Source organism: Vidua macroura, chromosome 3, assembly GCF_024509145.1.
Source record: "Vidua macroura isolate BioBank_ID:100142 chromosome 3, ASM2450914v1, whole genome shotgun sequence".
NCBI lineage: Eukaryota > Metazoa > Chordata > Aves > Passeriformes > Viduidae > Vidua > Vidua macroura.
The window spans coordinates 53,660,885-53,682,754 of NC_071573.1; the positions used below are offsets into that span (position 1 = coordinate 53,660,885).

General features: G+C 38.7%; 1 protein-coding gene across 1 annotated transcript; it reads left to right on the forward strand.

Moving 5' to 3' along the window:
* The first annotated feature begins 56 nt into the window (after positions 1–56).
* Positions 57–21,011, forward strand: PEX3 (peroxisomal biogenesis factor 3). The gene is made up of 12 exons (XM_053972353.1): positions 57–139; positions 8,205–8,336; positions 9,665–9,746; positions 13,358–13,401; positions 14,550–14,674; positions 16,004–16,070; positions 16,168–16,222; positions 16,472–16,628; positions 17,562–17,632; positions 18,437–18,559; positions 19,733–19,829; positions 20,207–21,011. Exons 1-12 carry the CDS (start codon positions 67–69, stop codon positions 20,288–20,290), a joined length of 1,110 nt encoding a protein of 369 aa, XP_053828328.1. The 5' UTR covers positions 57–66; the 3' UTR covers positions 20,291–21,011.
* The last annotated feature ends 859 nt before the right edge of the window (positions 21,012–21,870 follow it).

Consider the following 21,870-nt stretch of genomic DNA (forward strand, 5'->3'; position numbering starts at 1 on the left):
CTCCGCCCCTTCCGCCGCCGCGGGGACCTGAGGGGTGGCCGGGTCGGGGCGGGCCAGGCTCGCAGGATGCTCCGGTCGCTCTGGAGTTTTCTTAAGCGGCACAAGAAGAAATGCCTCGTCCTTGGCACCTTTCTTGGCGGTGAGTGCCCGGTCGAGGGGCGGGGGCGATGATACGGGGGAAAGGCGGTGCTGGCCGTGGGGCCTCCCCGCGGAGCTCCCGCCGGAGAGGCCCCCTCGGAGCTGGCGCTGGGCCCCACGAGCCCCCCGCGGCCAGGCGGGCCCCACGCTGGCTGGAGAGGCTCTGTGCCCCCGGGCCGCGGCCCTGCGCCCGCCTGGGACACCGAAGTGCTCCGCCGCCGGGAGATCCCGGGTGCCAGCAGGACTTTCCCCCGAGGCAGGCAGGGAATCTACGCTTAAGGGAATCGTCCCCTGAGCCCTGAAAGACTGGAACTCGGGTTGCCCGGGTGCTCCTACAGCGGGTGATCGCGTTACTTTGAAACAACGTTGAAGCGCGCGAAGCGTGGGTGACACTTGTGTTGTTTTTGGGATGGAGGCTGAAAACCTCCACTTTCTTATGTGACTTGTGCGTTGAGGTGAATTGTCAAATATCACACAATCAATTAGATTGGAAAAAAGATGAAGGAGTATAACCCATGACCGAACACCAGTCTAGTCTTGTCAACTAGACCATGGCACTCAGTGCCACATCCAGTCTTTCCTTAAACACCTCCAGGAATGGCGACTCCACCACCTCCCTGGGCAGCCCATTCCAGTGTCTAATCTCTAATGTCATACCTGAATCTCTTCTGGTGCATGTTAAGACTATGTGCTCTTGTTCTGTCACTTGTTACCTCGGAGAAGAGACGGACCCAGCCTGGCTACAGTCTCCTTTCAGGTATTTGTAGATACTGATAAGGCTCCCCCTGAGCCTCTTTTCTTCAGGCTAAACACCTCCAACCAGCCACTCTTTACAGGACGTGTGCTCCAGACCCTTCAGCAACTTAGTTGCCCTTCTCTGGACAAATATAGATTAGTTGCAGACACAAAACTTTCACAGAGAGGATTTGCATTAATTATTCAAGCAATTTCTCCCTTAAGGCTCTTGTTGAAACTGTCAGGCAGTTATGGTCTAGTAAGCTCCACCTTCCCTTGAAGTTATTTTTGGGTTGTTTTTAGTTGGAAAAGGATTTAAAAGAGCACATTGGATCTGTCTCTCTGTTTAACGATGAAGTGCATAGCTGTGCAGCTGGAGATTAGATACTCCTCAAAATGTACAACCATGTCTTTGTGCACTCAGTCTTCAAGTGTTCTTGTATCCAGTGTAAATGACACAGAACTGGAACTCACCTGAACAGTTGAATGTTCTGAGGGCTACAGGGCTTTTGTTGTATATTTTGTCATATATTCAGGTGAAGTCCCCTGTGAAGGTGAATTGTATTTACTTCTGGCTTGCCGTGGTTCTTGTCGTCTGCATTCTTTCATCATTAGTTCCTTCTGGGGTTTTCCAAAGACTGCCAGTTAATCCATGATAATAGGCTGGGTGATGGTTAGTGCGGTACTGGTCACACTGCTCCTCCAATTCACCCCCTCACCTGCAGGTTTTGTGGCTCTGTCATGTTTACCACCACACTTGCAGCCCGCCATGTTAAGTGAACAGATTTACACATCAGGCTGTCACCTGGAAGATGTTCTCCCTCCCCTTCAACTGCCTGTGTGAGAGTGGTGGGTGGACACATGGGAATAGTAAAAAATCACTTCTCCCAGTTTCAATGAGAAAATATGGATCAATTCCCAAGTGGGAAAACAGGTATCTGGGAACTTGTGGCTCTCATAACCTGAAATCTTAAATTCTTCATGTATAAACAGCCTTCTGCCAGCCTGCAAACTAACCTAGTATGACTGAGTTTGCAGTTTTTTTCCTTATGATTGGTGTTGTTTATATACAGCTCAGTGTCCCTTTCACTAAAATGCTACTGACTGGGTGAAGTGTGCTTAAAATAATAATTATGGACTAAAATAATTAAAGAATTATAACAAAATAATTTGAAGAATAAAAATAAAAAAATAAAATAATTTAAAGAATTACCAAACAAAACCAAAAAAAAAAAAAAAACAAAACAAAAAAACAAAACAAAAAAACCACAAAACCCCAAACAAACAAAACAAAAAAAGCAACCCAAGATACCCAAGATGCTCTTCCTCTAATAAGCATGTCAACTTCTGACTGAAAATATTAAACTGTGCTATCATTTTCTGCAGCATGGATCAATTGTCTATTTCTTCAGGCCATGTAGTATTTGAGGACCGTAGAGAATTGCTTTTTGTGCATTTGAGACCAAAGTAAATGCGGGCTTCCACCAGCGGCTACTTTGCAGCATGGTATTTTAAGGGAGATGGAGTGAATTACTGCAGAGTGCTGTTTTATAGCTGTTCAGCAGCTGAATCTTGAGTGCTTTGGTCATCTGCATAGGTATGGATCAGACCTTAAAAAAAACTCCACAAGCTACAGTAATGCCACCACCAGTGAATCAGAACTCTGAGATCTGTGGTGGACTCTCCAAAAAATACTGCCAAATCTTGAAACATGGAATGCAACTTTACACACTGCTTTTAAATGAAGACAGAATATTTGGAAGTGACAGAATGATTTAAGGAAAGCATCCAAATCTGCTGATTTAATAGCAGAGCCTGGAATCTACATTTCTGTGGTGTTTTTTTAAGAGCTGCAGGTGCATATTCTGGGAAGGAGGGTATAACAAGGAAAAGAGGACATCACAAAATTTAATGATTTTAAGCCCTTAACTTGCACATGGTCAGAGATTAATGTGAATATTTTATGATTCATTAGACAGTAGAGAAGAGTTTCAATACAGTATTGTATCAATGTTGTGTTACTGAATTACTGCACCAAAATCGGTTGGTTGGTAGCTTTTCCTCTCTTTACTGAAGTGGATTCCATGTGTGTTATCAGTGTCTGTCATTTTTCGTGCAATTTCTCTTAATCCCAACACTACAAGAGATTTTACTGTTTATGAAAATACAAATCTCATTAAATAAGAGCTCAAATTGAGGGAAAAAGCAACTGAAAAATATGTGTAACTCCCCCTTAACCACAGAGTGGGGTTGAGAAGGCCTCACCTTAGCAAAGACCCTATACAAACCCTTTCTTTAGAAGTCTTTTCTTTAACAATATTAAATACATTGCATACTGAAACGACTTAAATCTCGTCTAGCAAGCAAAATCTAGTGGTCTGGGATCAAACCCACTAGAAATATGGAAAGCAGAGAGAGAGCATAATGGAGCTGCAAGGACACATTATGTTCACGTTTTTATTGGATAGTTTGATTAAAGTAGTTTTTATCTTGATGTTCAGCATTCAAGGTGGATTTCAGTAGATACTACAAAATGATTCACCATTGAAATTCTGTTGCTGCAGTGGAAGAACAAGCTCAGGGTGTGTCTGGAATGTATGGTTCTGATTTCAGTGGTGCATTAATTATTGCTGAATTTAATCTGTTGCAACCTTTGGCTTGCAGAAAAAGTTATTTCAGTTCAGAAATCTCTCTGCTTAGCAGAGAAAGTTGGCTTGGTTTGTGAGTAAGCACAGGGGCATTAAATATATTCTGGTGAGACTCAGGGTTACCAAGAGAATAAGGCTTTAGTGCCTGCATGTTTTAAAGATGGTTTTCAACTGTAACAGGACAGTTGTATGTCCCTTGATGCATGGCTTGCTTAAACATAAGGACAAACCACAACTTACAGAGCTGTTTGTGTCCTGGAAGGATTCAGGCTTCTGTGTGTCAGCACAATTGCTACATAATAAAATTCTTAAAACTGAAATTTTCCCTTTTTTTTTTTTTTTTCCCTAAGTATGGCAGTGAGGGCAAAGGTTAGTTAGAGTTGTAAAAGAGGTTTCCTGAAAACTTGATGCCTCCTAATTACCTATCCCATTCTTCTGCTCAGCCCTCCATTCCACCTGTGAAAAAAGGAAAGGGCTGAGGGAGAGGGAAGCCATAACTTATGTGATGTGAGAAATACCCTACGTCTTGCAGGCCACAAGAGCAAACATGTAAGAGCCTACAGACTTTGTAAACTTCTTGCATTACTTACATTTAGGTGGGAAGAGACTATACAGTGCTACAGCCAAAGAGGGATATGGAGCCAAATCAGATCATATTTATCTCAAATCAAAGTGTTGCTTCCACAGGATATAGGTGCTGTAGACCCCAGGGTGCTTCCCAGCCGGCAACTAAAACACCACAGAGCCACTCACACACACACACACACACACACCCCTTCTCCGGTGGGATGAGGGACAGAATCAGGCCTGACCGATGCTTAGCAGCCCCTGAACAGTGCTGCCCCTTCCCCTGTATTCCCCCCTAATTTTACTTCTCAGATGGCATCCTATGATGTGGCGTGTCCCTTTGACCTTCTGGGATCAGCTGTCCTGGCTGTGTCTCTTCCCAGCTCCTTCTGACCCCCAGCCTCCTTGCTGGTGGCGTGGTGTGATAGGCAAAAAAGGCCATGACTTTGTGTAAACCCTTTGTGTAAGTTGTTCAGCAACTACAAACATCTCTCTACTACCAACACTATTCCCAGCTACTGTGAAGAAAATTAACTCTATCCCAGCTAAATCCAGCACAGACAGCCAGTGCATATGTCAATATGATTCACTTTCTGGATCAGTTGTAAAACAGTATCAGTTGTAGTTTGAGATCCTAACTGAGGTTCCTGTTCTTGAAGGATCTGACATCAGGTGATGGTTTTTTGTATCACTCATCTGTTTCTGAACCCTCTACATCAGATGTGTTGGGACTATAGTATTTTCTATAGTTCACATTTTGATGAAGATAGAAAAAACTTTCCATAGGAATTACTTCCTGCACAGCCTCACTATTTCTGAATATTCTTAATCCCTGTTTTTTTGTGAAACATATGCGAAGATTCAGCACGAAGTTCCGTCTATACAACAGTTTAGCTAATTAGACATGAGTAAATCTTGCTGCTTCAGCTTTTTGCAGACCTCCTATCCCATACTGAGCGGTAAAACTAAGTTGTATTAGTTATTATAAAAAGCTTATATTGGCTTTGCATGTTTATAGCAAGAGACTTCCAAAATGTCAGCTTAGTTTTTTACAGGTTTGTTAGGTGACTTGACATCGTGGCAGTTTTTTGATGTGGCTTTCTCTGGTCCTGCTTCCAACTCCACATGATGATTTTGTGTGATTGTATTCATTCTGGACTTCTAAGTCCAGAATTAGTCTGTGTTATTGTCAAGTCCTCTGAATTAATGCAACATATTAATATAGATACACATGATTGTCCTGAAGAAAAATGCACACATCCCTGCAAGCCAACCCCCAGGCTGGCAGCTCTTTGAAGTGTCTCATAAGCCAGAGACTTGCAGAGGCTCCACTGCTGTTCTCAGGAATGAGTGCAGTGGGCAGAAGTTCATTGCTACAGCTGAGACTTGAGTTTCACAAGTGACGTGCTGTGCCCTCCAGGTGACTTAGAGGAGCTTACAAGCTTCTGTGCAGTTGGTAACAGAGAGAGTCTGCTGCTGGCAACCAGGCCTCAAGCTTACTGCTGTTTGCTGGGTTTGCTTAAGGTGGGCAGGTGGGTGGTGCAGCTTTTACTTTTGTTTACTTCTAATGCATCACATTCCAGAGAGAGGATGATCCTGGATTAAGCAACATCTGTTAACAGTGGGTCAAAGTCATACCTTAATTCCAGGAAGGGAGGGAAAAACTATGTTGTATTGTATTGTTGTATTGCATTGTGTAAACAATGTGTTGCATTGTCTCGGACAAGTGTTTTTATCTGGAGACTCCTTTTAAACCTGGATGACAGCTACTGCAACTTCGTACCCTCCCAGGCCACAGCAGGTCTTAGTACAGAGTGGGCACACAGCCCTAACAAGCAGGAGTTAAGCAATTAAGCTGTCTCAATCTCAAAGCTGCTGCTCTTCTGTATCCCTCCAGGGCACACATGATTCTTCTTGAACTGTTTGCATGTCTGCTATGACATTCATGTCTGTCTACATTCAGGAAGGGTCTTTTTTATACTTATGACTTTTCTTGTACAAAACCTGGAGATAAAAGGATTTATTTTGGGGCGCAGGGAAAGTAAACAAAAGTAGTAATTTGGACAAATTACTATATGTTAATGTAATGTGAAAAATGTAGTGGGGTAAAATGATTGAGAAAATCTTGCATTCAAGAATTGATCACTAATGCTAAAAAACATGTTTTTATTTCAGTGTGTTAGCTGAAAAAAAATCAGTAACCTGACAGTTGTATTCTAAATAGATATCCTTGGCAGGAATTGGTAACATTTTAGATGAAAATAATCTTGATTGTGAAGTCTCATTTTTGATTAACAGTTAATTGGTGGAATTGCATTTTTTGTATATGGACCCATAATATTAAAGTTTGCATCTAACGAAGTGAACATTTCATATGGCAAATGGGCAGTCTGCCTAAAGGCTGAAGTGAGGGAGAGACCCATTTCTCTTTTATAAGGCTTTTGGGAAATGGAAGTGACTGTGGTTGTTCCAGACTGGTCTGGCTTGTAGTTGCTTGTGAGCAAACATATTGCCAGTATAAATAGCTGGATTTTTTTACAGCTATGGACATTGGAGCACAAAGTTGACAAGGCTTTTCAAACACTGATTATAGTTTTGGGGAATATTTTTGAAGGTTTTAATAACCTTAAAAATGTAGCTGAATTCAATATCTTGGGAAGTTTGGGTTTGTTTTTGAGGTTTGTGTGTTTGTTTTTGGTTAGGGTTTTTTGTAGGGTTTTGGTTTTTTTTAGTTTTTGTAGATTTGGTTTATAAAATTAGTGTTGAAACTTTCAGCCTTCAGCAACTGTTAAATGCCTCATTTGTTCCAATATTGACTTCTAAATGTGAAAACTGGACTTTGAAGAAAGCTTTGTGTTTACAACTTAGAAAGTACTGTGAGGAAAAAAAAAATTAAAATACTTGATTTGTTACTCATATTTTTTCTGTGTGCTGTTATTGACCTGACAGATTTGGAGCTGGCCCTCTGGACAGGAGCTTCAGTAATTAAAGTATTAGTCCACACAGACAGCAGATGATTAACTTGTACAATAGTCTTTTTTTGCATGGGTTTGTTCCTCCCTTATCTCTGTGCCCCCTCCAAATCTTTCATGAGAGAACACAGGGAACGCTGGTTACACACCTAAGTAGTAAACTGCTGCTGCCAGTGCATATAGGAGGCAGCAGATGAGCCTGACACATGGTAGGTGCTGTAAGAAGCCTTGGGTGGAGGGGGAGAAATTAATGGAAATCAGCTTACAGTGGGCAAAATTGCTGAGGATAAGCTTAGAAGGTGTAGTGGCATCTTGAGGAATGGCTTAGAAAAGGGGGCAGAGATGAAGAAAGATGGGACCAACTGTGGGCAGCCTGGATAGATATCTGAACCCTTGATGGTGTGGGACAAGCAGTTGGGGAGAACCTCAGAGGGATGTGTGTTGGAAGAGGTGAAAATGCAAAACAAAGATTTTTGTTCTGTCTTAATGGAAATGAAGATTCATAGTGAGAGGGATGAGGGATGGTCAGACCCTCAAGAGAAGAGTGTGGCTGGAAAGTAGGAACCAGGTGTGGTAAAAAAAAAAAAGAGGCACAGTCGAGCCCCATTGAAACGAAGGTTCTTCCTATGGAAGTTTCAGGACCAAGTGAAGGAAGTGTTGATCTGTAATGTTTTTCTCATATGTGATCTTTAGTACTTGAATTTTATTTCTTACTTCTACTAGTTTTAGAAATATATCTTTAAAAAAAATTAATTTTCATCCATCTCTAGACTATGAATTTCTGTTTGTTTTCTCTCTTCTTTGTTTTTCTTACCCTAAGAAAAGTTGCTTCTCTTCTTTGTTTCAGTCTCTTCAGTACTAGTTGTTCACATTGCAGTAGTACCAAAAATGTCTTCTCTGAATGGCAAGATACCTCTTCTCAGGAAAGTTTCTTCTACTGATTCAAGTCATAATCCTTGACATTTTAATTAATTTTGAAAGCATTCTTTCTGAGTATTGCGTTGCCAATGATTATTAAAATACTCAAGACCTCCATATCCAAAAAACCCCACTATACGCCCTTATGCTTTAAAATCAAATAAAGCGGTTAAAGGACCTTTCTCACTTTTTAAAAGCATCTTCTAATATGGATATTTCTCTGTAGGAGTCTATTTGCTGGGAAAATATGGGCAGAAGAAAATCAGAGAAATCCAGGAACGAGAGGCAGCTGAGTACATTGCCCAAGCACGAAGGCAGTACCATTTTGAGAGTAATCAGAGGACGTGCAATATGACAGGTAAGACAAGGAAATAGCTACTGGTTTAGATAAGGGGGAGGTATTTGGGGATTTATGCTACATATTGTCAGGATGGAAGAGGAATAAGAAATGTAGGTAAATTCAAAATCTTAATTAAATACTGGTGCATAAATAGAGTTGTTTTGCAAATAGAGTCTGAAGAGTAGAGGATTAAAGGGATTTTAGAGGGCCTCTGAACCCTTATCATCAATAAATCTACAAGTATACATGCAGGTTACAATTTTTTGTCACTCCAGGACCCTTTTGCCTTAAACTGCATGTGGTGTTGAGGTGTGAAACAACATTTAGATTCAAACAATACTGAATTTACAGGAGGATTATTTTATTAATTATATCACATTGTTAGTAACCTGCATGGAGAACTTGGTGGGCAATTTTTAATAAGAAGTACATCAGCCCATCAGTTTCCTACACAGTTAGGAGGTACCTGACTAGCTGGAGAGCAAAAAGCCAAAGTACTTTTTCTTAGTGCACCAGCCTTGGGATTTTTGCAAAGGCAATGACAGAGAAGAATTTTAACAAAATCCTTGTAATTGTAAATACAGGCCATTCAAAACTATTTTTATTAAACAAATTAGGCAGTATTTTATTTTTCTGTTGAAATTTGTAATGGCTTCTTGGGTGGCTGTAAGTCTAACCTGTTTACCCTGACCAATTGGTATTTTATTTTCATCTTTTCCATTTTGTACTGCTGGGAGTGATCTTGCTGCAAGGATTAGGTTTTTCTTTGCCCTTCTTTGTGCAAAGTATCTTATGTTTGGCAGCGTGCATTCCTGACAAGATTTTTCACACTTTGTTCTTAGTATTTATCATGTTTTCCATTTCCTGTTCCTGTCAAGTAACAGCAGATCAGACATTGTTCTAAAAGTAAAGGATTTTTCCCACTAGCTTTCTCTCATTTTTAACATACCTTTCTCCAGTTCTCTTGCTAGAAAAAACAAACCTCAGATCTTTTTCTTCTCCCTGGGAGAAATGCAGCAGTGTAGGTTTTTGCCAGATTTTCTTCTGGGGAGTTGGAGGCATGTATATACAGGATGTGAATACACATCTGCAGCTGGAGCCAGTAAAAAAACCACATGGTCATGTAAGGGCAGCATTGTGCCCCAGCTCCTGAGAGGCTCACAGGTTATTGCCCTTCTGAGTACTCTCTGGGTTTCCTATTTTGCTTGTCCTCCCAGCTTTGCCTGTTGAGCAGTGGGAGGTACATCCTATAGCAGCTATTGAGTGTGAGCTGAGGATGGGTTTATAATGGATTTTTGTTGATGTTGACAGGTTTTGTTGTTTGTTTTTTTTCCTTTTAATAACAGTGCTGTCAATGCTTCCAACACTGAGGGATGCCTTAATGCATCAGTTAAACTCTGAGAGTCTCACATCTCTTCTTAAAAATAGGTAAGACTGTCTTAAATGTGTTGAACTCCACTTGTTTTGAGCTCCACTTGTTTTGATGGCAAGTTTTTTTCGAATTATATAATGTAGAGAGTGTGCAGAATTTTGGTTTAGTGTCTCATTGAATCATTAGTCTTAAGGTATTTTGAAATCACTATGTAAATATTTTGTCATGTTACATGTATTTTGATAGGTATGCCATTTTCCAAAAATTACAGGAAATAATACTTCCTATAAGGTGCTGCAGTGAGAGCCGTGTTTTTTGTTGAAATGGTTATAAGATAGGTAGGTAAAAGTACTTGGAGGATCTAGTTATATCTTAAACAGAACAGAATATTATGACTGAGTACAACTGAGTTGTTGATGTTGTGTTTGTAAAAATGTTTATGTAATCTTACCAAGTTCAGACATGAATAGTAGTGGAAAGTATCCAAGATGAGATTGCAAATGCATGTAAGTGATGAGAAGTAATTTTTAAATTTTATTTTTGGAGCTCAACAAATAGGAACATGTCATACATTAACAGAAATGCTTCCCTGTCAGAAAACACCTTGAAATTCCTTACAACTGCAGAAACAAATAGCCTGGTTTTAAATACATAAGCTGCATAATAGCATATCTTAAACCTAAATTGCTTGGCATATGTCACAGAGTAAAAGTGTTATGTAGGCAATTAACCACAGGATTTCTGAGTCACTCTAGTCTGTCTTTCTAGTTTACCTGTCACTAGTTTGCTTATACAGCTATAACTTCAGCTGTCTGACATTTAATAGGTCACCTATTCAGTCACTGCTTTTTTCAGTCCAAAAACTTCCACAACAGAGCAGCCTGATTTAAAGGGGGAATTGCAACCTGAATTATCTTTTTATAATAAACTCTGAGTATTTGCAACTGTTATTGCATATTATTTACCCCAAAGAGCAAGAAATTGGGTGAAGTTAATTTTTATGGAATAAATGTATTTATCATAATATAAGTCTTATTCAGTGAAAAAATTAAACTGAACAAACAAAAGAGATTGTGGATCACCAAATATGACATCAGAACTGTGCAGCAAATAGTCTGCCACAGTTTTTAATCCTTTGTTCAGGGGTGAAGACAAATACCTTATTTTGTTCTCGGTAGCAACCATTCTTTTATCAAGATACACCTGCTGTCTCTAAATTGTTTGACCAGTTGAAACAGTGTAGGGGTACACTGATGCACCTCTGAGTTCCAACAATCCTAGTGAAAATAGAGATAGGCTTTTTTTGTTGTTATTGGTATGCACTTATGAAAACAAATTTTTTTTTAATGCTTGATACATGCAACATTCTGTAAGCATGGATGGCCATTTAGAGTGTATCTTACAGTGCAATTTGTGTCTTAATACTCCTTACTTTACTTACACTGAGGAAGTTTTGAACTGAAATGTAGGGAAGGGATTGTGAAGGCACAGATAATGGAATCAGCCATCAAAGCTTGCTCCACTTTGAAGTGATTCTTTGAAGAAGCTCTGCTGTGAATGGAGGTATAGATTTCTTTGCTTTCTACTTCCATTTTAGAAGATCAGTCACACAGCTCTTGACCCTTGAATGCTGTTGTTGAGTATACAAAAGAGCAGATGTGGAGATTTACCTTTCTTTCATGTCCATGAAGATAACACATAATCTGTGTTGTGGCTTAACATAAAATGGATCTATGTTATCATATGTTACAGATCATATTATGCCTTAGGTAATCTCCTTTAACTTGAAATCCACTCACTTCCTTAAATTTGAGGTGGCCAGCACTACACTGGGGGTGTAAAGAGGCTGAAGTCTTCAGACCTCCAGAGAAATTTAAGAGAGAACAGGACCCAAGACCACAGATGTTCTTGCTCTATCTGTCCTTGTCTTTTTAAAGCCCAGTGATTAGATCAGATAAGGTGAAATCCCTGCTTCTGCAGCCTTGCAGATGTTGCACATCTCCCACCTCTTCAGCACTTAGCTTTATTCCAAACCTCTGGTTTCTGTTTGCATTGCCCTTTGCTTCCATAGTGAGAATGGCCTCCCAAATAAATAAATGTGAAGTAAAAGTTGAGTTTTGAGTAGCAGCTGAGTCTTAGTAAATTGCAGGAGATGAATTGCAGGGGATGAAAAATTAATTTCCACTGTTAGGCTTAGTACTTGCAGACTTTACTGTTATCTGGCTGCTGCCTTACGTTGTAGGGAGAAGCTCTGTAGGCATGATCTCTAGAAAATGTTTCGATGTAATAGATGGAAGTGTAGTTGTCTGATGATATATCGGCTTCTCTATATCTCTTCATTCTGCATAAAGAACTTAACCCTGATAAGTAGCTTTGAGTCCCATTATATGTTTTATATATAGAAATTTTAGAGTATTTTTTTACAAAGTCCTTTGTTTTGTTTTAGCAAAGCTTTAAGAACTTGCATAGAGTAGCTTGCAAAAAGTACGTGAATTGGTTGTTTGCCATGGATCCGTGTATCTCTTTCAGCTACTGTTTATTTAATCTGTCTCTTTAGTTTTCAGAGTTGCAGACTTAATAGTTTATTGTATCATTTTATTTGCATTATTTGATAGTGGTGAACATTAAAAAAATTATATATGTAAGTGATAGAATGTTCAAACTAATGCCAAAGTGCACATGTTGTGCCTGTAAAGAGAAATTATTTCTGGTTAGAAGTGCTAGGCTTTGGGTGTTTTTTTTTATAAACTAGGTAAAGTACAGGTTAATTTGAACTCTTGGCTCTAAATATTTAAGTGTTAATTCTGATCCTAAGAAATTACCAAATGTTTCACTAAGTGACTTCTACAGTATCTATCTCCCACAATAGACAGTAGCCGTTCTTTACTGACAGTGCTTAACAGGTGAGAATCGCTGGTGAAAATTTTAGATGGTTAGCTTGCTCTTATTCCTGCTACTGCTGCTGTATTGCTAAGATTACTCTGGATAGTAGTTATAAATATGTAGTGTACTTCAGGCAGTTCAGGTATATCTATGCAATCTATAGTCTTGCTTTGATGACTGCAGAATATAAACTTCTAGGAGCTGTCAGGTCAAAAAAGTGAACACGCCTCAACAAGAGAAAAAAGATCAACATGTATTGGTGTGGATGGTGCAAGACTTCTTTTCCATGGTTGGTTGTGATCTCTTTGGTTTTGATGATCAAATATGAACTTTAAACACATCAGGCAATGGTAAATCTTGCAGGAAAATAGGATAATGAAATTCTGATCCTGCATTTATTACGCACAGAAAGTCCTGCTGAACTGAGTCAACACTAAATATAGAGAGTCAAGGCCCCAGAAAAGACCACTTTGTTCCATCAGTGGCTTTTTCTGACTGCATGCTGTAGTAACTCAAAACTGATCATGTAAGTGTGTAATTGACATCACTAAACACTACATTTATACATTAAACTTTGAATGTCTTTTCTTTGCCTTTATAGTGTCTTGTTATATACTGCTTTCTTGAACAAGGACTTTCTTGAATGAGATACAGACCTGGGTATGATTTGAGTAATTATGATATCTAAATAAGTTTGCCTTAGAACACTACTATGTCATTTAACATACTTGTTAATTTCCAAGTAAAATATGATACTTAATATTTCCATTTATTTTTCCCACAGGCCAGCAAACAAGTTAGAAATCTGGGAGGATTTAAAGATAATAAGTAAGTGCAAATGAAAGATTACATCTGCATAATTATTTGGTGTAGATTTATAATGTCTTTCACACCATTTAAAACAAACTTTACACTGGGTTGTTTCAGTAGATATGAAGATAGTGTAACACACATGGCAAACCTCCTCCCTGCCCCTGCACCCCCAAAGGCTTTTCATGAAGGAACTTTTCTTAGCCCCATGGGAAGTTAGAAGCTCAGAGACCAAGGTGAAGAATTTTATTGGCCTTCCTGATACCCTGCTCAATAAAACTTTGAGAGACCTTTCTGTGCCATCACAATAAAGTGAAACTAGTTTCAAAATTCTATGCTGAATGTAATGGAAATTCAATCAGAAATGTAGGTTCACCTTTACGTGGCCAGGAGTTCCCTCTTATTAAGCCTATTGGAGAGAACCACTATAGCAGTGATCATGAAGCCTTTGGATCATCTTCTTATTTGTTGGCTGATGGAAGCAGTGGAAGGGAGGAAAAAGTAAACTCCGATAATTAAGCAGTGAAAATCTACCATTACTTCTTTGCTTCCTTTTGTTTTTTTCTCCTTTTCATAACACCTTTACAGATCCTACTTTTGTTCTGACTCCTTTCTTCCCTTCTGTATCTATTCACGATGCTTCTTCTACACGCTGTCATTGCCTACTGGCTGGTAGCTGATGCTCATTTTAATTTTCCTTCTTTAGATCTTAGCTACTTCTGTCTTAGGTAACACTTTTGACAAGCTGCAGTTGTGTCTGAATTGCATGATGAGGGCTAACATAGGCTGTGTATTTCCTGGCCTAACGAAGAAAGATGATTTGACTCAACAAACATTTGTTGAGTTTGTTGAGTCAACAAGTTTTCCTTCTCAACATTTTCCTTTTGGAACAACTTTTATGATTTTTTTTTCTCAAAAATAACTTGGGTAATGTAAAATTGTATTAATATAGGACTTTAAATGGGACACTTCAGATGTAGATCTAGCATGTTAGACTCATGATCATCTTGGGTATGTATTGTGAAAACACGTTATGACAACCAGTGAGAGAAATGTGACTGCATATTTAAAATTAATCAGCACTTCTGAGGCTTGGAGAGCACTCTCTCCCCTTGACTTATCCTTATTTCCCTGACTTGGCAGTCCCTCTGTTCTGTCTTCCCAAGGTTTCACACGCAGTATTGTTGCTGTGTACAGCACCTGCATGCTGGTGGTTCTCTTGCGAGTCCAGTTGAACATCATTGGCGGTTACATCTACCTGGATAACGCCGCGCTCGGCAAGAACGGCACAGTAAGTGTCTCGCTTTGTTTCAAAGGTAGGACTTGTACTTCCTTGGAAGGGAAAGGATTATTTGAAAAGGGCACAGTTTTGGACTATTGGAATGAAACCAAGGGTCCTTACAAGAGTGGGGTACGTGGAAGCATTACTGGCAGTGCGATATATTGATGTCCTTTAATAGCATCTAAATTTGGATGACGTGGTGATACTGTTGCTTACCTGAATACCAGCAATATTGGAGAATGGCTTTTGTCTGCATTTGTCTTACCTAAAGAAGGCTTCTTTCTATCTAAACACCAACATGAAATTATTTCTTTGCTTTGATTTTTTGTGAAATGATAATACCATGTGAATGATTCAAGATATGGAAGTAAATGTATATATAATATTAGGTCTTCCTAGTACATACATTAATTTCTCCACTTAAATTTTTCTGAGATTAAAGAAGAAAAATGTTGTCTTTGAAATTTTGACTGTTTGGTTTCACTCCAAAAGACCATTTACCTAAATGTCTGTTGGTGGGGTCAAGCAAGGTAGAAGAGCTGGTTTTTGTTGATATAGTGTATCACTGCTCAGTAAAAATAGATCACTCCCACAGTAAGCAAGTACCCATTGCAGGGAGTGGGACCTGCAAATTGCTGCATGTCTTATCTAAAAATAATGGATGCAAGCTGATTAGTTCTCATCTGCCCCCCTGTGATAGCTCCTGCTGAGAGTCAAGGAACAGCATGTCAATGCAGGATGGAGAAGAGCTTTCAATAGGAAGGCCAGAGTTGACTGAGGTAGTGCTTAATTTTGTAAAACCTGAAAAAGCTGTTTTAGAAGGGCAGAATGAGTTCAAGCTAGAAACATTTCCTCTCTGTTAGTTTCTCATAGAGAAGTAGGTTGACAGGGCCAACTCTGAGGCATTCCATTGGGACTAACTGGAATCCTGTCTTGGTTTCTGAAAGCTTCTTTTCTGTCAGATAAGCCTTTATTAGATTTCAGCATAAATAACTTACTCCACTAGATTTAATTTCTGGGGTGGTGGAGAGTCTATTTTCACCTGCAATGAAGGTTTTTAAGAGAGTTCCCTTTAGGTGAATGAAAAGTGAAAGATTTTTCTATGCCACTGAAGATGGAAGAGAAATCTGTATAAGTTTAAAGAAAAGAATGCCAGAAGACTTATGACAGATTCAGGGGTTGATGGGTAGGAAGAGTCAGTACAAAGCTGAAGAGAGTGGGGCAGTCTGTTTGCTGAAGAGTATTACAAAGATTAAGAAAATGATTTTTGAAATTATTTTTGCATTGTTCTCTACTGTTGACATGTTACAGAACTGTTGGGTTTTTTTCCCCCCACAGACACCACTAGCACCCCCTGAAGTCCAGCAGCAATATTTATCAAGCATTCAGCACCTTTTAGGAGATGGTATGGCGCTTATTAAGAGCTAACTACACTTACAAAATTCTGCTTTTTTGAGGACTTGAACAAATCATTAGAATAATTTTTACTTTCTTCCTTTTAGGACTGACTGAGTTAATAACGATTGTTAAACAAGCTGTGCATAAAGTTTTTGGAAGGTAAGAGCCTGTATTTATCTGTGGTCAGCTTTTAAGTTTTATTGTGATGACTGTTCCCAAAATAAAGAGTTTTATAAGAACTGGGGGAAACAAAAGCAGGCATATTGACTTTTTCAAAACAATGCTTTTATTACAGCAGGCTGTGTCTGCCAGTGCAAACCCATGTAGCTGATTGGAATTTTGTTACTTGTAAACATGTTATTGGTAGAAACTCACTTTGCAATCAAAACTAGTCTTTTTCCTTTCCAGTATTTCCCTTAAGCAGACCCTGTCTCTTCTGGAACTGGAACAGAAACTTAAAGATATCAGGGAAGTAGTGGAACATAAAGATTCAGATCAGATTGCATCTTATTCTCCCTTATGCCATTATCTGATGCCAGATGAAGAAAACCCTTTGGCTAGCCAGGTACTTGATTCAATTCCTTTCACCTTTTTCATTCTGCTTTTTTGGTTTGTTTTTTGGTTTTTTTGGTGGTGTTTTTTTTTTGGGATTTTTTTTTTTGGAGAAGGAAGGGTGTATAACAGTCCTCTAGTGTACCATGGCATCTGTGTCTTTAATAAATGGCGAAGCCTCTTCGTCATAAATCAAATGTCCTTATTTCTTTAATCTAGGCACAGTTGCATTTTCTTCAGATTTGACAGAAAACAAGTGTCACCCTCAGAATGTCAGCTTTGTGCTCAGAAATGCAGCCCAGTTACTGCCTTTATCCTGTGAAAGATGCTGTGACTCAGCACAGCTTAACTCAGTCCTAAGATAAATTGTGTTGTTTGTACTTGTGTACCAGCAATATTAATGAAGTGTTGGAGCATCTTGGCTGGTGCACTAGAGAATGGTGTGCTGGAGTCCTTTGATGCTTTGGGCTGAAAAATGAACAGGAGTCAAGAGAAAAGTGTATCTAATCTCAGTTGCAAGATAAATTTCTTAAATTTTGTGAAGGTGTTTGTCTCCATCCACACCAAAGGCTGGAGAAAACTCATTCTTCACTTGGTGTTACACTGGTATGATGAGGAAACCTGGGCTTCAGCATGTGGCTACATGCATTTACTGCTTTAACTTTATCTGATACACTGGGATAATTTCAGTATTGAAGGTCAGAATTGTAAAAATTACTTCCTTAAATAGTCTGGTATTTCCTGCTAGTATTGTTTTTAGTTAAAAATCCTACAGTGACCATTTAAAAGACAAATTAGAAAGAATCTGATTTGCAACAATATTTTCTTTTATATTTGACTTGTACATTTTGACTTAATTTCATGATACTCAGCTTTCCTATTTCTGCTGTTACTCTTACAGTTGCTGATGGCACTTGGTAATAGTGTCTGTCTTTGGTTTTTCTAGGCCTGTGGACTCACAGAAAGAGACATTGCTACAATTAAATTACTGAATGAAACTAGAGATATGCTAGAAAGGTATAGAGAAATAAGCTGTATTCACATTAAACTCCTCCTCAAAACTATTGTTTATGTAAGACAATTACTTTCATACAAAAAGCTGACTTTTCCTTTGAGAAATGTAACCATTCTGCATTAAATTTTTATATTTATCAGTTGTAGGCTGGGATTTTCAAAATTTGTGAGCTCTCAAACTTTTAAAGAAATAATGCTGCCTTAACAAGATACCCAGGATGTCCTTGGCAATCAGACCTATTATCTCTTCCTCACCCACTCTGTAGTAATGTAGGAACAGAGGAGTACTTCTTTTCTGCTAAAGCAGGGTAAATTTAGAGTAATTTTATTGGATTTACTTACTTTGATAAAGTGAACACCAGTTTTGGCTTATTGGAATATATTTTTAATACATGGTTTTGAGGGTGGTTGTATGTGTCCTTTTACCAGAGAGGTGGTAAAAGTGAGGCTCCTATAATAAACATAAGATATCAGGGAATTAAAACAAATGTCAAACTATTCTTACAGTTCAGCTGCTAGGGATGTGGGGCACTTTAAGGTTAAGTCCCTTCTGTGTTATTACTTAGTAAGAAATAGAAGTGAGGAATGCTTCAGGTTTATGTGGGTTTTAGTAATCTTCGGGTAGAGTTCAGGTCGTTATGGGAGCTGTTGTTTCAATGAAGTGGCAATGATAGTGGCATTTGTTTGGTTCACACATCACCCGTGAGGGGAGGCACACCTGTAGCACTGAATACTTGCAGGGCTTTTTGTTTGAAAAAAAATAAACCTAGGAATAAAACCTTTCTTTATATTTTTCTTTCTTTTCAGTCCAGACTTCAGTACAGTTCTGAGCACATGTTTAAATAGAGGATTCAGTCGACTGCTGGACAATATGGCAGAATTTTTTAGACCTACTGAAAAAGACCTTTCTCAAAACAGCTCTGTAAATAGGTAAATGTTTTCTTTTGTTGTGGTTCTCATGTCAGTAATGCTTTGGATTCATAGTGAATTCCAAAAAGACTCTTGATTTTCCTACCTTCTTGGAGTTCTTGTGCTAGAAATATTACTCTGCTTCTTGCTCTTCAAGGGTCACTGAGTTCTCCTCACTTTGGCCAAGTAGGCAGCTAGGAAGATTCACGTTTCCTTCCACCCATGAAATCACTGGAATTAGGTGACATTCTTTCCCACCTTTACTTGCAGACCTAGAAGTAGAGGTCAGATGATCTGTACCCACTTCTTGCCTGAACTCGGTACAGGCAGACTGCCTTTTGGGCTGGGGAGGGTTTACCTTCTGGTGTTGACTCCTGACAGATGTGCCCAGTGAGGCTGTGAGAAGGAGAGCCCTCCCTCCCCTGCAGCTCATGAGCTCCAAGCACCCCAGTCTCCATCATTTCCTGTGGCTCTCAAGGAAGGGGGTGCGGGCATTGCCCTGATCCTCCAGTGACAGGGAGCCAAAGCTGCCATGGAGCTTTAGGTTTCACTGGTATGCAGATAAAATGCAGTAACATGCAGGATTTTCTACATCCTCCTAGAATAATGTTTAAAAATAGCTTTTAATCTGAAGTTAACTTTGATTTTAAGCAATGTGGTGAGAGCATTACAAATCCAAAAGCTGAGTTCAAATCCTTGAAATATTCTTTCTCAAATATTAAAATTAAAACCTGGAATGATAACTGGGTTTATGTATGTTTATTGTAGTGACTTGGCTTTCAGAGAGTTATGTTTTAATTTAAATATATACTATTTACATAATTTAAAATACCCCAAAGTCTGTAGTTTGGCTATCTGCCGAAGCTTGGTTTAGTTTGAAATAGCATGAAAGTGTAGACAGGCACTTCTATGACCTGTCTACTTGCATACACATGCAAAGACTCTGACTAAACCATAATACTCTTGCATGAGAAGCAAGTGTGAAACTGTGCAATAGGAACATGGACTGGAATTGAATTACTTCTCTACATTAAAGGAAAGTCTTGATATGGAGAAAAAACCCTTCATCCATACATTTTAGTTTGCAGTCTTTAAATTCTTACTTTTTAAGTGGTAATTACTTAGAATTCTATAATCACACTTCAGTGGCTTCATCTGTGTCTGAGCAGGTCAATATTTTTTGTTCTTTCCTAGTCTTTCCAGTGTCAGTCTTCCTTTAGCCAAGATAATTCCAATAATAAATGGACAGATCCATTCAGTATGCAGTGAAACACCCAGTTACTTTGTTCAGGTAAGAATCTGCCTTATTTACAGCATCCCAAGCAAAATCTTGAAATTAATGTTGTATATTTCTTTTTAATAATTTGTTTAATTTCAGTGCCTTTAAAAATAATTTGAAAACAATTACCATAACAAACTTTTTGTCAATTGGTATCTTCCAAAAATACACTGCTTTTCTAAAAATTTCTTCTGCTGAACTGTGCAGAAGCACAAACTTTTGGCCTTGGTTCTACTTGCAGGTCTGCTCCTAAACGTCTCTAAAGCAAGAAGTTCGAGTTGTGCCTGTGGGAATGCCAGGTGCTTTTCTTAGGAATTCTGTACTACAGAACAGGCAGAATAGTGGGGAATGTGTTTGATTAAGGAAGTTTATTTTATTATTTCTTCCAGGACCTGTTGATGATGGAACAAGTGAAAGATTTTGCTGCTAATGTTTATGAAGCTTTTAGTACCCCTCAGCAACTAGAGAAATGATCTGCACATTTTTACGAATGGATGGTGTATTTATAACAAATCCCTGGCGACTACTGATGAGACTTGGGTTAATTTTATAATGGTGTAGGAGTGGCAGACCAGCAGAAAGAGCACTCTGAGGAAAGTGGGAGTGAGCCCATATTTTCTTCTAACCGAAGTATACTTCGCCCATTAAAAATATTCTTGTTGAAAGAAACATTGTAAGTGAAGACTTTTCTATTTAAAAAGTGGGCAAACTCTTCGTAATTCCTTGGGTTGTTTTTTATTGCATCTAAAAGGCATCTGGTGGCAGTATTACAGCAAGTTACTAAAAAACCCTTTTTTTTTTTTTTGCCTGGGGTGTGTAAGTTTGGGGAAGAACTAATGATAGTGATCTAAGAATAGCACAGAGCAGCAGAATGAAGTAATGCTTTTTTTTTTCCTTCTTCTCCCAGATTTTTCTTTCTATAAAGTAAATATTTTTCCTCTTAACTTTACAAATCTTGTTCCAAAGTCTCTCATTCTTCAGAAAGCCTTTGGCAATGGATGCATGTTCCCCTTGAACAGCTGGGGGTCTGCTCTCTGTTACTTCATACTAAAGGAATGTGGTTTTTTAGACATACTCTTGTTTATGCTGTTCAAACAGCTACACTGTACACATTACCTTGTAAATATTTTATCTTAATTTGTATTAATTTTGAGCCCAATTGTCTGTACTGTAATAAAATATTTTAATGTATAATTTGTCTATGTATTAACATTACTAGGGAAGAGAATAACTTGACCTGGCCAATCAACTCAAAATCCTGACAGAGTTGAAAGAATAAATTTAATTTATACAGCACTAATTTTGCACTCACAAACATTACTCAGGGAAAATAAACCTTCAGTCTCTACACTGAAACAGAAATAATTAATGCTTTTTGTTATCCTTTATCTCCTCCTTGCAAGTTTCACCTTTTGTGTCTATCCCTACAAATCATGACACATGATGAGTTTGGAAATTTTTCCAAGTTGAAGGCAGTCTACTCTCTGCTTTAAATGTTGTCTCTTTGCCAAAGTTGAAGATCCCTAGCAACTCATGATTATTTCTCTTTTTCAAGAGTTAGTCACTGAAGTATATATTTTATTCAATAGCCCACAGAAGGCACCCTGGTAACTGTATATAAACAAAGGCTGTAAACAAGAGGCAAGTTTTACCCATGAAAAATTATACAAAATATAAAAACCCAACCCTCTCCCAGTTTACCTGTGTCCCAATAATGGATGGAGTTACTCAAGAATAAGAACATGTAAAATTAAGGATTGCCATGATGAGAAATTATGATGCACATATGCATTGCCTGTATGCATTTATGATGAATTCCTAACCCTTACAGGCAGACATTACTCTATTCAGCTGAAACTGCCAGCTACCACCAGTTAAACACACCTGGAAAAAGTATATTCTTTTCTCTACAACTGTCCTTTTTACTATGCAGTTTTGTGGAAGGTAAATTTCTTGCATTAAAGAGGGTGTACAACTGCCTTATGTGCATTTGAACACCAGCTTGAGCTGTATTCTTTCTTTTGTCTCTGAAAGTCTAGTGCCTGTTTCTCTC

What these genes read in the sequence shown, in the direction of transcription:
- PEX3 (XM_053972353.1), top strand. Translation starts at nt 67, where the DNA reads ATGCTCCGGTCGCTCTGGAGTTTTCTTAAGCGGCACAAGAAGAAATGC. An exon ending in GTGCATAAAGTTTTTGGAAG is followed by an intron (nt 16,223 to 16,471) that starts GTAAGAGCCTGT and finishes TTTCCTTTCCAG; the next exon opens with TATTTCCCTTAAGCAGACCC. An exon ending in AAAACCCTTTGGCTAGCCAG is followed by an intron (nt 16,629 to 17,561) that starts GTACTTGATTCA and finishes TGGTTTTTCTAG; the next exon opens with GCCTGTGGACTCACAGAAAG.